This window comes from Oncorhynchus kisutch, linkage group LG5 (genome assembly GCF_002021735.2).
Source record: "Oncorhynchus kisutch isolate 150728-3 linkage group LG5, Okis_V2, whole genome shotgun sequence".
Lineage (NCBI taxonomy): Eukaryota > Metazoa > Chordata > Actinopteri > Salmoniformes > Salmonidae > Oncorhynchus > Oncorhynchus kisutch.
This window is the reverse complement of record NC_034178.2, coordinates 22,331,175-22,347,981: the sequence shown is the minus strand read 5'-3', so window position 1 is coordinate 22,347,981 and position 16,807 is coordinate 22,331,175. Positions and strand designations below refer to the sequence as shown.

General features: G+C 44.0%; 1 protein-coding gene across 1 annotated transcript; it reads left to right on the top strand.

The window, feature by feature from the left end:
- The first annotated feature begins 1,505 nt into the window (after positions 1-1,505).
- On the top strand, positions 1,506-8,508 carry LOC109890762 (transmembrane protein 74B). Its single transcript, XM_020482777.2, has 2 exons — positions 1,506-2,166; positions 3,195-8,508. Exon 2 carries the CDS (start codon positions 3,252-3,254, stop codon positions 3,990-3,992), a length of 741 nt encoding a protein of 246 aa, XP_020338366.1. The 5' UTR covers positions 1,506-2,166; positions 3,195-3,251; the 3' UTR covers positions 3,993-8,508.
- Positions 8,509-16,807: the final 8,299 nt, after the last annotated feature.

The window sequence follows — 16,807 nt, the reverse complement described above, 5'->3', positions numbered from 1 at the left end:
ATTTTTTAAAGACTTGTCTAATGCTAACAGAATTCATGCTGTCTTAAAGCTGTGTTATTACCCCACTTAACCTTTTCCTTGTGAATATGGTCCCATTATTTTGAGTTAATCGAGGAGAAAGAGAACAACATTTTAGTCAAATGCAAACTCTGCAAAGGCAGCATTGATCTCTTTGTCCAGAAACACCACATCAAGCCTGAAGAAGCATCTGGAGGTCGTGCACAAAGCCATAAAGCCGGTAGCCAAAGTTCCAGAAATGCGTAGAAATCTATACACATTATGATAATAAACAAATATGCATATACAACTACATTTTGACAAAAACAATTGAAATGTCTGATAAATTATATTTAAAACAGCAATAATAACATTAACATATAGTAGATTTCTAAGAATATGAGAGTAGGGTGTCTCCCCTAACAGGTCTTGAACCCAGGTCACCAGCACTAATGACAAACACCCAAACCACTGTCCCAATAAGTGATATCTCTAGGCAATGTGAATATTGGGCCAGTATAGTTAGGCCCTGACCAGAAGAAACCCTAACCCCTCCTCCCTAGGCACTTGTGTATATCTGAAACATCTTGATAGGTGTAAGCAATAGGGTGAATGCACTTTGAAGCAAATCTCAGCTCTGTTTAAATTACACTCAAGAAAATATTTGATTGATCGTAGTGATTGAGGAGTATCATTAAACAAGTTATATGCCCCACAAACATTAGACAACTATACACTGTATGTTATTAACATTCAAACGTCACAGTAATGATTCTCCAACAACAAAGACTGGCTTTTTGTTTAACGCCTATTGCTGTTGTTCCTCCACTTCGGTTGACACGTCAACTTTCAAACACAACCAAACACAATCAGAGCGCACATGTGACGCCTATCGCTGCTGATCCTCCCACTTCAGTTGACACGCCCACTTCCACACACTTCACGTGTGAAGTTACCCATACTTTGGGACGCTGTACCTATACTTGTTTCAGCATGCAGCTTCGACATTGTAAAATGTATGTTTTATTCACAGAAGATTCAGCTGTCGCAAGTTTATTAAATGAGTTGCACCTCAAATTGAGCTGCACGCTTGCAAATAGTGCTGAATGTTTTCAAATGTCAAGTTATAACTTTGCCACGTTACATTTGTCACACGTCATGACACAAGCATTTCAAATGGTAACAAATGAGTCATAGTGGAAGAACAGGCAAGGAGATGGGCGGAGCCAAGCAGAGGTAGAGCGATCCTATTGGCGCGTTCTGTCAAACATTTGCATATCACCATTAGGGAACGCCTACTTTGTGAAGTACGCCTGTGTAATAACTCAATTCGCATTTGCACTCCTTCAAAACAACATAATCTTTTGAAACTTTGGCAAAGCGTAAGGTCTACAAAACTTAGTTCACTCTGTTCGTAACAGATTTTAGTTTTGGGAACAGAAAATTCTATTGAGATAAAATGTAATCCATCTCGTTACATCTTCTCCGACTGCAGAGTGGACTAAGTTTTGTAAGTGAGTGGAAAAGCCAAGGGAATGCATTTTTGTCCTATTGTTCTATCTGTGAAATTAAATGACACGTGTGAATCATGACAGGCTACAAACTTGAGCCGACTGCGAACTGGGGTAGGCTAGGTCGTTTCACGTCTCAGGCCCTCGGAGGAAGCCGATTGAGAGAGGGGTGAATGTGCTGCTAAAAAAAGGCAAATCCGGGGGAAGCAGACGAACATAACGAATGATTCTACTCGTTCACAAAGAGACAGGCGTGATTAGAAACTCAGTCCGATCAAGAATAGGCCTATAAGCGTTCTGAGCTTTGATCAATGCTGGGAATAATATTTAGATGTTGATCCGTAACTTATTTATTGATTGTGTATCAAATATATAAACAGGCTATATATAGTTTTTATTTTATTTTTACAAATGAGGAAAAATGACCGAGGTCCGGATCTCGTACTCATATGTAGTTACAGCTCTGTGTGTGCAGGTTATGCTTTTAATATGACTGAAGGCTCTACTACCGACTGAAGCGATGCGCTCGCCTTCAACCACCAATTTCACGGCGCTGTTTGTTTGCGCATGGCCAGTCGCTCTCGAGGTCTTTCCGTCTCACTCGCAACCGGCATCTTTGTACAAAAAAAATCTTATCACTGGTGCATCAACACCTGGGGTAGGTTTTTCTTTATTGTGTTTAATATTGATATATCAAGAGAGGAGTAGGCCGTTAGTTTTTTTATGCGTGGGATGTTTATTATAGTATCGTAGGCTAATGTGATTATTGTTGAATATTTGTTCTCTTTGATTCATTGACGCATAGGCCTATATATAGATATCGACCTCTTAAAACGTAACATTTCATCTAATAAATAGGCAACGTTATTGTGATGGTCATCAAGGTCATCCCAGTGTTGATTGTGCACTGTTTTTAAAAACTATTAAACCTCTATCGTGTGCGAAAATTGAAGTGATTTCATGATATATAGGCCTAATTCATATAGAAAATGTGTCAGTAGCCGACTGTTTGAGGTAAATATTTAGCCTACAGCCTATTGTCACACAGCTAGACTCTCGTCAATCTCTAGATCTGGTAGCCTACAATTAGCAGATGAGCTATGATTATGATAATGAAAAAGGTTGTTCTTGTTAATAATATATCAACGTTTTTTGACTCTCTCCACCCTTTTTAATGATAATCGGAGCATCTGTGTTACCAGCAGTAGCACTACATGGTGGCGTTCCATCGAGGTTAAATGGTGGGAGGGATGCATTTATTCCCAAATAAATAGTCTACAATCTGCGAATCAACAGTGAAGTGTTTAATATACGTATAATTAAAATAGCCTGCATGGATCAGTAAATGCGGGTTTGGATTGTTAACATTGCCAGCGTTCAATGTGATTCGTGCACTTCTAGGCAGTGATTTTCCTGATTAAGGAATGCGCTCTCCATGACCAAGGTTTACACACTTCAACGCTTTAATTTGAAATACTTATTGTTTTGTGACGACTGCATATGTTATTCTATATCATTTAAAGAAATATATTGTGGCCTTTGTTAACCTAGAATATTCCATTTCGATTTAAATTACGCTTAGATTTCACTAAATATGGTGGACTATTCAAATTTGAGAGGCAGGCACTGCATGCGTAATAAGCCTACATGTCAATGTCTATTTCATAATTTCATAAATTTCTGCAGGTGTTCAGCAAAATAATTAAGGGTGGCATAATTTAACGACATGAGCAGATCCACTGAATGTCGATGGAGTCTGTGAAATCCGTAGAGCTCCATGAATTGGGGGATGGGGACAAGCGCGCTGCCTGCGAGGCCGCTACAACTCCGGGACAAGGTCCTCGGACAGCGCCCAGAGCTGGAATCGAGAACACGTCATATCAGGAAGAAGAGCACGAGATGAGGTTCAGTGACCCAGCCAGCTCGAGTGTTCATCAGTCCATGTCTAATGATAGGGGCTACCAGACACAACCCCAGCCTTTCCAGCGAAATGAGCTGTCACCCCGGTCTGAGGAGGGTCATGTGACTGACTTTAATGACCATTCTGTCGACTATGGGTTCATATCTGCCCTGGTGTTCTTGGTGGGTGGAATAGTACTGGTAATCATTGCCTATACCATCCCCAGAGAGGCTAAGGTCAACCCAGACCTGGTGTCAGCTCGTCAGATGGAGAAACTGGAGATGTACTACGCACAACTGGGCTCGCATCTCGACAAGTGTATCATAGCAGGCCTGGGACTGTTGACTCTAGGGGGAATGCTCTTGTCCATCTTGCTAATGGTGTCCATATGCAAAGGTGAGCTGTACCGCCAGAGGACTTTTGTCCAACCCAGGAAGACGTACGGGTCGATTCACCTGCGGATGAGACAGTTGGGCGAGGGGGCAGAATCTATTGTTGAATGTGAACCTAGTCACACTGGCACCACAGCCCCAGCCATAAGTACAGATGGAACACAGATGTCCAGTGGGACCCAACAGGAGTAGGACAATCTGAGCACATTTCTATCCACAGACTATGTGAAGGGTTGTAATCATTGCTTGAGGGGCTTTGTGAAAAGTGAAGCAAGCAAGGTAAGCTGAATGTGGTTAAGACTAAGAGCACATCTGGAACTACACATCATGTATTGTTGGATGTAGGATCAAATCAGAGACTGAGATGGAACTGAAAAGCACAATGGGCACCCTTGAGGAACTCATTGTATAGGCTAACTTGACATGCTGTAAACAGATGGCTATCAGCATCTTTTCAAGACTTGAATATATGTCTGGATAATATATTTATCACATTGTTAATGAACAAAACATGTACAATATGTATAGGCCTATAAATGCTGTTGTTGTTATCATGTACGGATACAATGCCTTAAAAAGTTAGTCACTGTAAATTGTGTACACATATGCTAACATTCTAAGCTCATGTGAGCCAATAAGCCAAGTTAAATATGTAGCAACTCACTGGAGCCACTTAACCTTTTGGTTGTTATTATAACGTGGTCTTGGCAAGAATATACAGCAGCACAAACAATAACATCGAAGCAAGTGAAATGTTAGATATGCATCAGAGGCTTTGGGCCAGGTTTTTGATGAATTTAAGAAAACAACAGATTATTTTATTTCATAATGATGTAGAAATATATATACCAAATGTTGAGAACCGGCAACAACTTTTCCTCCAAAATGTGTTAAGGAGAATGTCCACACACACATACCATCATGCAAGGTCTTGACCAAAGAAATGGGGTCATAATTATATACTATAATTGTCCCAGTTGTTTGCTACAAATTTAGCCTTTATCTTTAAAAATACATTAGAGCCATTTGGTAACATAGATCATATATCATAGAAGTCCTTATGAAACTTTGCAATGGAATAATGGAGCTGGAAGAATAAATCTCTCTCTTTCTCTCTCCCCCCTCTCTCTTTTCAAATCAGCATGTTAAACAGCAGCAGCACAATATTTATTTATTATAAATATCAAACATTCATGATAATGAAATATATCGCCTCCAGATAAGTTATTATCCAAATGAAATATTACTACAGACCAAATTATTTAATGCAAACCAAAGCCTTTTCAAATGATTTAATGGAGAAAGCTAATCACTTCTAAAGAAAGTGGTAAGAACAAAGTACTAGTATACAGATTATGATTTTCTTACCATCTGGTGATGCATTACATATAGAGCAACTGAATGAGACAATTTATAAAGCTCAGAAAGAATATTAATGATTTAAAGCTAAGGCTCCTTTAACATCAACTGAGGCTAAGGATTTGGCAATTTGTCTTCTCTTACAATTCAACTGCGAAGTTGATATCCATTCAGTGTATGTAATAAATGTAATAGCCCAACATAAAAACACATCTAAATCAGAGTTTATTAGTCACATGCACAGGGTTAGATGTGTTTGCAGGGTACATTGATATTCGTATGCTCAGCTCCAACAATGCAGGTCAAAGAGAAGTGAGTGAAACAATAATAACAAATAGTATACACTCATTGTTGGTCTATATTGGCAAGTGCACTTTTGGAAAGGAGGAGCACATTTTCCTGGAAGAAATTACAAATATCTGGCTTACTGCTATTAGCCATATATACTGTAAGTTATGTAAAGGTGGCCATTGTTTTAATTTTGAATCATGGAGTTAATATTATATTCACAACAAATATAGACAATATATCAGAGAATTAAGTTTACAGATATTTAACAACTATTTATATACAGAACCATTGTTGGATCAATGTATCGTAGAAAATATTTGACCTCCAATTGCTGCTGTTCACGTCATAGGCCTACTCATAAGTACTGTACATTGATGAAACTTGCAGAGTAATCTAGCCGTAGATATCAGTTCAAGGTTTTAGGAGGCTTTTTCTTATGGTGTTTTCAACAATCAATAAAGTGTCTGTCTATAGGTTATGACCAAGAGTAATGTTGCATTGCTTGTTATTCAAACTGTTAAATAGAGAGGATCCGTTGAATGTCCATGTTAATCTGATTGTGTTTGATGAATGTTAGGTAATGTTGTATTACTACAGAGATGTTGGACTCATAAAGGCCCTGCTAGTCTTAAGTTTTCAGTTATTACACGTGAATACATACATTTCACATATGCACAACTGGAATACACTTCAATACCTTCTCACTTAGTTTGGGTACCAGTCTTTTTGCCATCATGCCACTCTTTGCCACTCTTTGTCATGCCAAAGACGACAATGAGTTGACATGATAGCACCAACATGATCTGGGACTAGGCTACTTCTCACTCAAAAAGGTGAACAACTGTAGCATCACAATAATGCTCACAGTATTCATATTATGGTTGATGCAATACTGATGTATGTTGACATTTGACGATTGAATGACGGTTAGCATGATATCATCTTCACATTTTACACACAAAAACCACACAAGAACTTATGTTATCACAATTACAGTTGAAGTTGGAAGTTTACATATACCTTCGCCAGATACATTTAAACTCAGTTTTTCACAATTCCTGACATTTAATCCTAGTCAAAATTCCCTGTCTTAGGTCAGTTAGGATCACCACTTTATTTTAAGAATGTGAAATGTCAGAATAATAGTAGAGAGAATGACTTATTTCAGCTTTTCTTTCTTTCATCACATTCCCAGTGGGTCAGAAGTTTACATACACTCAATTAGTATTTGGTAGCATTGCCCTTTAAATTGTTTAACTCTGGTCAAACATTTCAGGTAGCCTTCCACAAGCTTCCCACAATAAGTTGGGTGAATTTAGTCCCAATCCTCCTGACAGAGCTGGTGTAACTGAGTCAGGTTTGTAGGCCTTGCTCGCACATGCTTTTTCAGTTCTGCCCACAAATTGTCTATAGGATTGAGGTCAGGGCTTTGTGATGGCCACTCCAATACCTTGACTTTGTTGTCCTTAGGCCATTTTTCCACAACTTTGGAGGTATGCTTGGGTCATTGTCCATTTGGAAGACCCATTTGCGACCAAGCTTTAACTTCCTGACTGATGTCTTGAGAAGTTGCTTCAATATATCCATATAATTTTCTTGCCTCATGATGCCATCTATTTTGTGAAGTGCAGCAGGCCCTCCTGCAGCAAAGCACCCCCACGAAAGGATGCTGCCACCCCTGTGCTTCATGGTTGGGATGGTGTTCTACAGCTTGCAAGCCTCCCCTTTTTCCTCCAAACATAACAATGGTCATTATGGCCAAACAGTAAAAAATGTGTTTCATCAGACCAAAGGACATTTCTCCAAAAAGTACAATCTTTGTCCCCATGTGCATTTGCAAACCGTAGTCTGGCTTTTTTAATGGAGGTTTCGGAGCAGTGGCTTCTTCCTTGCTGAGCGTCCTTTCAGGTTATGTCGATATAGGACTTGTTTTACTGCGGATATATATACTTTTGTACCTGTTTCCTCCAGCATCTTCACAAGGTCCTTTGCTGTTGTTCTGGGATTGATTTGCACATTTCACACCAAAGTACGTTCATCTTTAGGAGACAGAACGTGTCACCTTCCTGAGCGGTATGATGGCTGCATGGTCCCATGGTGTTTATACTTGCGCACTATTGTTTGTACAGATGAACGTGAGGTTTTTCTGAGGTCTTGGTTGATTTATTTTGATTTTCCCATGATGTCAAGCAAAGAGGCACTGAGTTTGAAGGTAGGCCTTGAAATACATCCACAGGTACACCTCCAATTAATTATGTCAATTAGCCTAACAGAAGCTTCTAAAGCCATGAATTCATTTTCTGGAATTTTCCAAGTTTTTTAAAGTCACAGTCAACTTAGTGTATTTAAACTTCTGACCCACTGGAATTGTGATACAGTGAATTATAAGTAAAATAATCTGTCTATAAACAAATGTTGGAAAAATTACAAGTGTCATGCACAGAGTTGATGTTGTAACCGACTTGCCAAAACTATAGTTTGTTTAACAAGAAATTTGTGAAGTGGTTGAAAAACAAGTTCAAATGTATATAAACTTCCGACTTCAACTGTACATTATCATCAAGGTAGCCGCCACACTGTTTTCCAAACAATCCTGTTTGTTTTGGATTCATCTTAAAGTGTAGAAAGGCCCTCAATGTTAACAAAAAATTAAGGACACAAAACCTTTAAGGAAGTGGATACATCCTGAGACCTTGGCAAACTGACCAGTGATAACTCAATTGATTTTAAGTTATTAACCCATGATAATGATCAGCACAGCAAAATGAACTAGCATGTTTATGGATCAGTAAAGGACAACTTTGTGTACCATCGACTGTTAGCCAATGTGTGTCTTGTTCTTAAGGAGCAGTCATACAGTTACTTAGTGATGAAGTCTTATGTGGCGATAGAAGAGTAAACAGAGAGTAAGCTGTTGAAACTGCATGTGTGTTTTGTGAGATATTGTGAAAATCCAATGCCCCATTTTTGTTGCATTTATGATATATCTAAGAGCTGTATATGTGAACATTTTAAAGAATAATTTCAGTATGACAAATAAACCTTTGTTGCTCTTGTTTCTATTCTCTCTATTCTACTTTTCTATTGTGTCCTCTTTATTGTTTCTCTTAGTGGTTGACTCTCAGTTATTCTTGCTGCTTATCAGCCCAATATGAACATTCAGCTCCATCTGTGGACTTGTAAATAAGACTGGCCGGTGATAAAAGGGGTTATCTGATTAGTGGGATTGATATAGGAAGGGGAACGCTGGCAAGGTTGGATTTTCTATAGTGTATCGAATACCTCTTGTATCATCTTTAATTCCGGATTTGTCAGTACCAGTTTGCATGACATCGTACTGTGGTAGAAAGTCCCTCTCTGAAGATTTGTTCACATTTTCCATGGTGACTGCATACGGCTAGTTCAGAGTTGGGGTCAATCCCCCCCCACCCCCCACCACACAAATGTTACACTATTATACTCATTTTGCCATGAGGCCGAGAGAAAATGTTGCTCTTTTAAAGCTAATTTTCTGCAATTCTACAGATATTGCAATGGGGGAGAGAGAAAAATGTTACGTTTTATAGCTAATCTCATGCTATTCAACAAAAAATTTTGCAATGAGGCTGAGAGAATTTAGCATTTTTAAAGCTAAGTTTCCCAAATCCTACAACAAAAGTGTGTGCTGTAGGAGGTACTTGAGGACTGGAGTTGGGAAACACTGATATAGATGACGTCACCATAATCTATAACCGGTATGAATGTCGACTGAATTATTTGTTTTCTACTATTTAATGAAAGGCATGCCCTATTCCTAGAACGGAAGCCATAAATATAAAGAAAGGGAATCTGAATCTGAGAAAAAGTCCTTTCAAATTAAGTTGTATCAATTTCAAGTACTGCCATATTGTTCACAGTGGAGTTGTCACGACTCCCACCGAAGGTGGCTCCTCTTCCTGTTCGGGCGGCGCTCGGCGTCACCAGTCTACTAGCTGCCACTGATCCCTTTTCCCTTTTCTGTTGGTTTTGTCTTATTGGTTACACCTGTTTCTTGTTTAGGTTTTAGTTGGGCTATTTAAGCCGGTGATGCTTATTTCCTCTGTTCGTGTTTGTGTTTGTGCGATTTTCTTGTTTTTCTCCGGACTGGTTGGGTCCTGTTTTTGGGACGGTCTTTGTTATGCTTTTGGTGTTTTTATTTTTATTCCTGCGCCGGAATAAAAAACAATTATCCTTTACCCTCTGTTCCCTGTGCCTGACTCCGCACCCACTACTTCATAGTAGTTACAGAAGCCCGCACCACCATGGAGTCAGCAGGAGCAGCGGCCACCCCCCTTCCATCTATGGAGGAGCGCGTCCTCCATCATACGGCCATCCTCCATCGGATTGGGTCGGCGCTGGACCAAATGATGGAGAGAATGGACCAATGGAAGAGGAGTGGTCTCCCTACCTCGCCTCCAGCTCCTCCGAGCTGGGCACTTTGTCTCCCCTTCGTCTCCCTGAGGGAGTATGATGGAGCGGCGCCTGGGTGCCAGGGATTTTTGCTCCAGCTCGAGCTGTACCTGGCTACCGTGAGGCCGACTCCCTCGGGTGAAGAGAGTGTGAGCGTCCTCGTCTCCTGCCTGATGGGCCGAGCCCTCGAGTGGGCCAACGCAGTTTGGAATGGCCCAGACTCGGCTAGGGACCACTACCCAGAGTTCACCCTCCGTTTCTGGGTGAACGGCTGTTCCACCTTAGGCAGGAGACGAGGGGCGCGCAGGACTTCATGCTGGAGTTCCGGACCTTGGCCGCTGGGGCTGGGTGGAAAGACAGGGCCCTGATGGACCACTACCGGTGCAGCCTCCGGGAGGACGTCCGCAGGGAGCTAGCTTGTCGGGACGCCACTCTCTCCCTCGATGAACTCATAAACATGTCGATCCGACTGGACAATCTGCTAGCTGCCCGCGGGTGGTCAGAAAGGGCCCTGTCAGTTCCACCTCCTGGCTCTCCCGCTCCCATAGCTATGGAGTTAGGGGGGGGTCGCATCGAGGGGAACCGGAGGAGGAGGCTCCTCCAGCACCAGCTGTGGTCGGAGAGGACACACTTCCGACCGGTGCTGGGGGAGCTCGTCTGGGAGTCGAAAGGGCAGGCAGAACACTTCTCGGTCACCCCAGGTGAGTCAGTACCAAACTCACCCAGAGCTCACTGTTGGTCACATGTTTGTATTCATTTATTTTTCTGACTTTTCTCCCTCTCTCCAGCATAAGGCACTAGTCGATTCAGGTGCAGCTGGGAACTTTATGGATTGCGGACTCGCCCGTAAACTGGGGATTCCGCTGGTGCCGATAGATCCACCCTTCCCCGTGCACTCCTTAGATAGCCGACCGTTAGGGTCAGGGCTGGTCAGGGAGGCCACGGTTTCACTGGACATGGTAACACAGGGGGATCATAGGGAGCGGATTAGTCTCTTCCTTATCGATTCACCTGCGTTTCCAGTGGTGCTGGGCGTTCCCTGGCTGGCTAGTCACAATCCCAGGATTTCATGGAAACAGGGGGCTCTCCAGGGGTGGTCAGAGGAGTGTTCAGGTAGGTGTATAGGAGTTTCCATCGGTGCCACGTCGGTGGAGAGTCCAGTCCAGGTTTCCACTGTGCGCATTCCCTCAGAGTATGCTGATTTGGCTTTCGCCTTCTGTAAGAAGAGGGCGACCAAATTACCACCTCATCGACAGGGGGATTGCGTGATAAACCTCCAGGTAAATGCTGCACTTCCCAGGAGTCACGTGTACCCATTGTCACAGGAGGAGACGTTGGTTTTGGAGACATATGTCATGGAATCTCTGGGACAGGGGTACATTCGGCCCTCCACGTCACCCGTCTCCTCAAGTTTCCTTTTTGTGAAAAAAAGGAGGGAGGTCTGCGTCCGTGCATTGATTATCGAGGTCTCAATTCCATCGCAGTGGGGTTTAGTTACCCGCTACCTCTCATCGCTACTGCGGTAGAATCATTTCACAGAGTGCGTTTTTTCACGAAACTGGACCTCAGGAGCGCGTATAATCTGGTGCGTATTCAGGATGGAGACGAGTGGTAAACCGCGTTTAGTACCACATCTGGCCATTATGAGTACCTCGTCATGCCGTATGGGTTAAAGAATGCTCCAGCCGTCTTTCAATCCTTTGTAGACGAGATTCTCAGGGACCTGCACGGGCAGGGTGGGGTGTTGTATATTGATGATATCCTGATCTATTCCACCACACGCGCCGCACATGTGTCTCTGGTGCGCAAGGTACTTGGGTGACTGCTGGAGCATGACCTGTACGTTAAGGCTGAGAAATGTGTGTTCTCCAAACGAGCCGTTTCCTTCCTGGGTTATCGCATTTCCACCTCGGGGATGGTGATGGAGTGTGATCGCGTTAACGCTGTGCGTAATTGGCCGACTCCGACCACAGTAAAGGAGGTGCAGCGGTTTTTAGGGTTTGCCAATTAGTACCGGAGGTTTATCCGGGGTTTTGGCCAGGTGGCGGCTCCCATTACCTCACTGCTGAAGGGGGGGCCGGCGCGTTTACGGTGGTTGGCAGAGGCGGACAGAGCGTTCAATCGTTTGAAGGCGCTGTTTACTGATGCTCCCGTGTTGGCACATCCAGACCCCTCTTTGGCGTTCATAGTGGAGGTGGACACGTCCGAGGCTGGGGTTGGAGCCGTGCTATCACAGCACTCGGGCACGCCACAGAAGCTCGCTTTCTTTACGAAGATGCTCAGTCCGGCGGATCGAAACTATGATGTGGGGGACCGGGAGTTGTTGACTGTGGTAAAGGCCCTGAAGGTGTGGAGACACTGGCTTGAGGGGGCCATGCACCCTTTCCTCATCTGGACTGACCACCGTAATCTGGAGTATATCCGTGCAGCGAGGAGACTGAATCCTCGTCAGGCAAGGTGGGCCATGATTTTTTCACCAGATTTAGGTTCACTGTCTCGTATAGACCAGATTCCCTCAACATGAAGGCCAACGCGCTGTCCCGTCTCTATGACACCGAGGATCGTCCCATCGATCCGACTCCCATCCTTACAGCTTCAAGGCTGGTGGCACCCGTGGTATGTGAGGTGGACGCGGACATTGAGCGGGCGTTACGGTTGGAACCTGCACCTCCACAATGTCCTACAGGTCTTAAGTACGTGCCGCTTGGTGTCCATGATCAATTGATTCACTGGGCTCACACGCTACCCTCTTCGGGTCATCCTGGTGTGGCGAGGACAGTGCGGGGTCTTAGGGGGAAGTACTGGTGGCCCACCTTAGTTAAGGACGTGAGGTTCTATGTCTCTTTCTGTTCGGTGTGCGCTCAGAGTAAGGCTCCTAGGCACCTGCCTAGAGGGAAGTTACAGCCCCTCCCCGTTCCACAACGGCCGTGGTCTCATCTGTCGGTGGATCTTCCCCTGTCTCAGGGGAACACCACAATCCTGGTCGTGGATCTGTTTTCTAAGTCCTGCCGTCTCCTCCCGTTGCCCGTTCTCCTGTCTTTCAATCCTTTGTAGACGAGATTCTCAGGGACCTGCACGGGCAGAGTGTGGCGCTACAGACTGCGGAGGCCCTATTTACCCATGTCTTCTGGCACTACGGGGTGCCTGAGGACATCGTTTCTGATCGGGGTCCCCAGTTCACGTCCCGAGTTTGGATGGCGTTTATGGAGTGTCTGGGGGTCTCGGTCAGCCTGACCTCGGGTTATCACCCCGAGAGTAATGGGCAGGTGGAGAGAGTGAACCAGGAGGTGGGTAGGTTTCTGCGGTCGTATTGCCAGAACCGGCCAGGAGAATGGGTCTCATGGGCAGACGTCCCGTGGGCTCAGGACTCACTCCGCCTCCACGAACATGTCACCATTTCAATGCGTGTTGGGCTACCAGCCGGTCCTGGCACCGTGGCATCAGAGTCAGACCGAGGCTCCTGCGGTGGATGAGTGGGTGCAGGGCTCTAAGGAGACCTGGAGGGCCGTCCAGGAATCCCTTAAGCAAGCTGGTGGACGGCTGAAGAGGAGCGCTGACCGCCGCCGCAGTGAGGCCCCTGTGTTCGCACCGGGGGACAGGGTCTGGATCTCGACCTGAAACCTGCCCCTCCGCCTGCCCTGCCGGAAGCTGGGGCTGCAGTGTGTGGGGCCATGTAAAGTCCTGAGGAGGATAAACGAGGTGTGTTATAGATTACAACTCCCTTCTTACTATCGTATTAACCCCTCGTTTCATGTGTCTCTCCTCAGGCCGGTGGTAGCTGGTCCCCTGCAGGAAGGTGAGGTGCCGGAGGTCCCTCCACCCCCTCTGGACATCGAGGGGTCCCGGCGTACACAGTACGTGCTGTTCTGGACTCTCGACGCCGGGTGAGGGGCCTGCAGTACCTCGTGGACTGGCAGGAGTACGGTTCGGAGGAGAGGTGCTGGGTACCGGTGGGGGACATCTTGGATCCGCCGCTGTTGAGGGATTTCCATCACCCCCATCTGGATCGTCCTGCGCTCACGCGCCAAGGGGGGGGGGTACTGTCACGACTCCCACCGAAGGTGGCTTCTCTTCCTGTTCGGGCGCCGCTCGGCGGTCATCGTCACCGGTCTACTAGCTACAACCGATCCCTTTTCCCTTTTCTGTTGGTTTTGTCTTATTGGTTATACCGATTTCTTGTTTAGGTTTTAGTTGGGCTTTTTAACACGGTGATGCCTGCCTGCTTTAGTGTGGGCTTATTTCCTCTGTTCGTGTTTGTGCGATTTTCTTGTTTTTCTCCGGATTGGTTGGGTCCTGTTTTTGGGCCGGTCTTTGTTATGCGCCTGGCATTTTGGCGTGACCGTTTTCCTGCGCCGGAATAAAAAACAATTGTACTTTACCCTCTGTTCCCTGCACCTGACTCCGCACCCACTACTCATATAAGTGCATTACAGGAGTGTAGTGAGACACATTTGTTTTCCCACCAGAATCTTTTTCTTCCCCTTGGTTAGCTTTTTCTGTCAGGGACTGTATTAGTTACCGTATTGCATGTGTGACATATTTTGGGAATTGACCTGTTGCTAGGCAACAGTCCAAGGCCAGAGAGGGGAAGAGAAAGGACTTGAGTTAGATATTTTTGCTAGCTAATCAAAGACGGACAGTCTGATTTCGTAGAGACCATCTAGTCTAATAGTACTCTCACACACCTAAATAATAGGTCCATTAGACTAGGTGGTCTGTAAGTAGTCAGCATGTGACAGTTAATGTGTGTAAACATGTATAGGCATAACCATAAATAATGTAGAGCAGTGCCTACACCTAATATGTAAGGCACTCCTAAAGATATGTATTTACTTAATAGGAAATATAATAAACCCACACAGTATGGAGAACTGCTCAATGATTAAATATCCCTTGAAGATAAGAATTAAACACAAACAACCAATTACCAGTTACAAATTATTATTAAAAGGAAGACATGTCAACTCAAAAGTACACTCAATAAATGCTCAAGCTTGAAACAAAGTGTAAATCAAACAATTATTATCTCATTTCAATCACATCTAAACTACCGTTTGTCACGTTCGTTATAGCGATGAGACCAAGGCGCGTGATGTGAATACATCTTCTATTTTAATGAAACGAAGAACAACAAACTTACAAAAACAAACGAACGTGAAGATATTTTGTATCTGAACACATTCTCATTTGCAGCAACGACCTGGCGAATAGTTACAGGGGAGAGGAGGGGGATGAATGAGCCAATTGTAAACTGGGGATTATTAGGTGACCATGATGGTTTGATGGCCAGATTGGGAATTTAGCCAGGACACCGGGGTTAACACCCCTACTCTTACGATAAGTGCCATGGGATCGTTAATGACCTCAGAGTCAGGACACCCGTTTAACGTCCCATCCGAAAGACAGCACCCTACACAGGGCAGTGTCCCCAATCACTGCCCTGGAGTGTGTTGGAGTGCCTCCTACTGGCCCTCCAACACCACTTCCAGCAGCATCTGGTCTCCCATCCAGGGATATATATATGTATGAAGCTTAGCTTCAGATGCAAGCCAGCAGTGGTATGCAGGGTATATAGACTAAGTGCAGACACAGGCAACTAATACATAGACAATCACCCACAATTACCCAAGGAATATGGCTGCCTAAATATGGTTCCCAATCAGAGACAACGATAAACAGCTGCCTCTATTTGAGAACCAATCTAGGCAACCATAGACATACAAAACACCTAGACTAATAAAACAACCCCAAACACATACAAAAACCCTAGACAGGACAAACACACAACAAACCACCCCTTGTCACACCCTGACCTAACCAAACTAATAAAGAAAACAAAGATAACTAAGGTCAGGGCGTGACACCGTTCAAAAGTTTAGGGTCACTTAGACATCCTTGTTTTTGAAAGAAAAGCACTTTTTTTTTGGTCCATTAAAATAACATCAAATTGATCAGAAATACAGTGTAGACATTGTTAATGTTGTAAATGACTATTGTAGCTGTAAACGGCTGATTTTGTATGGAATATCTTCATAGGCGTACAGAGGCCCATTATCAGCAACCATCACTCCTGTGTTCCAATGGCACGTTGTGTTAGCTAAATACAAGTTTATAATTTTAAAAGGCTAATTGATCATTAGAAAACCCGTTTGCAAATATGAAAATTGTTGTGCTAATTAAAGAAGCAATAAAACTGGCCTTCTTTAGACTAGTTGAGTATCTGGAGCGTCAGCATTTGTGGGTTCGATTACAGGCTCAGAATGGCAAGAAACCTAGTACTTTATTCTGAAACTCATCAGTCTATTCTTGTTCTGAGAAATGAAGAATATTCCATACGAGAAATTGCCGAGAAACTGAAGATCTCGTACAACACTGTGTACTACTTCCTTCACAGAACAGCGCAAACTGACTAACCAGAATAGAAAGAGGAGTGGGAGGCCCCGGTGCACAACTGAGCAAGAGGACAAGTACATTAGAGTGTCTAGTTTGAGAAACAGTCCCCTCACAAGTCCTCAACTGGCAGCTTCATTACATAGTACCCATAAAACACCAGTCTCAACGTCAACAGGGAAGAAGCGACTCTGGGATGCTGGCCTTCTAACGCTAGCTGGCTGGCTCACTAGCTAACGTTACTTGTAGGATCTGTGTAGGAACATTATTCGTATCTCAGAGCCATTTGCTAGCTAACATTGAGCCTGGTTGGTTAGCTACCTGCAGATTCATGCAGGGTAGTAATGGTGTGAGATGGGATTATGGTTCATTGTTTAGCTAGCTAGCTACATGTCTAAACAAAAGACTCCACTATGCAAGTAACCATTTCAATAGAATGTTCATGATGACACAGCGACAACTGCCGATAGACGTAGCTGGTAAATTCTACTGAAAATTCTAAATTCTACTAAATATCTACTGAGATTTCAGAGCACTCT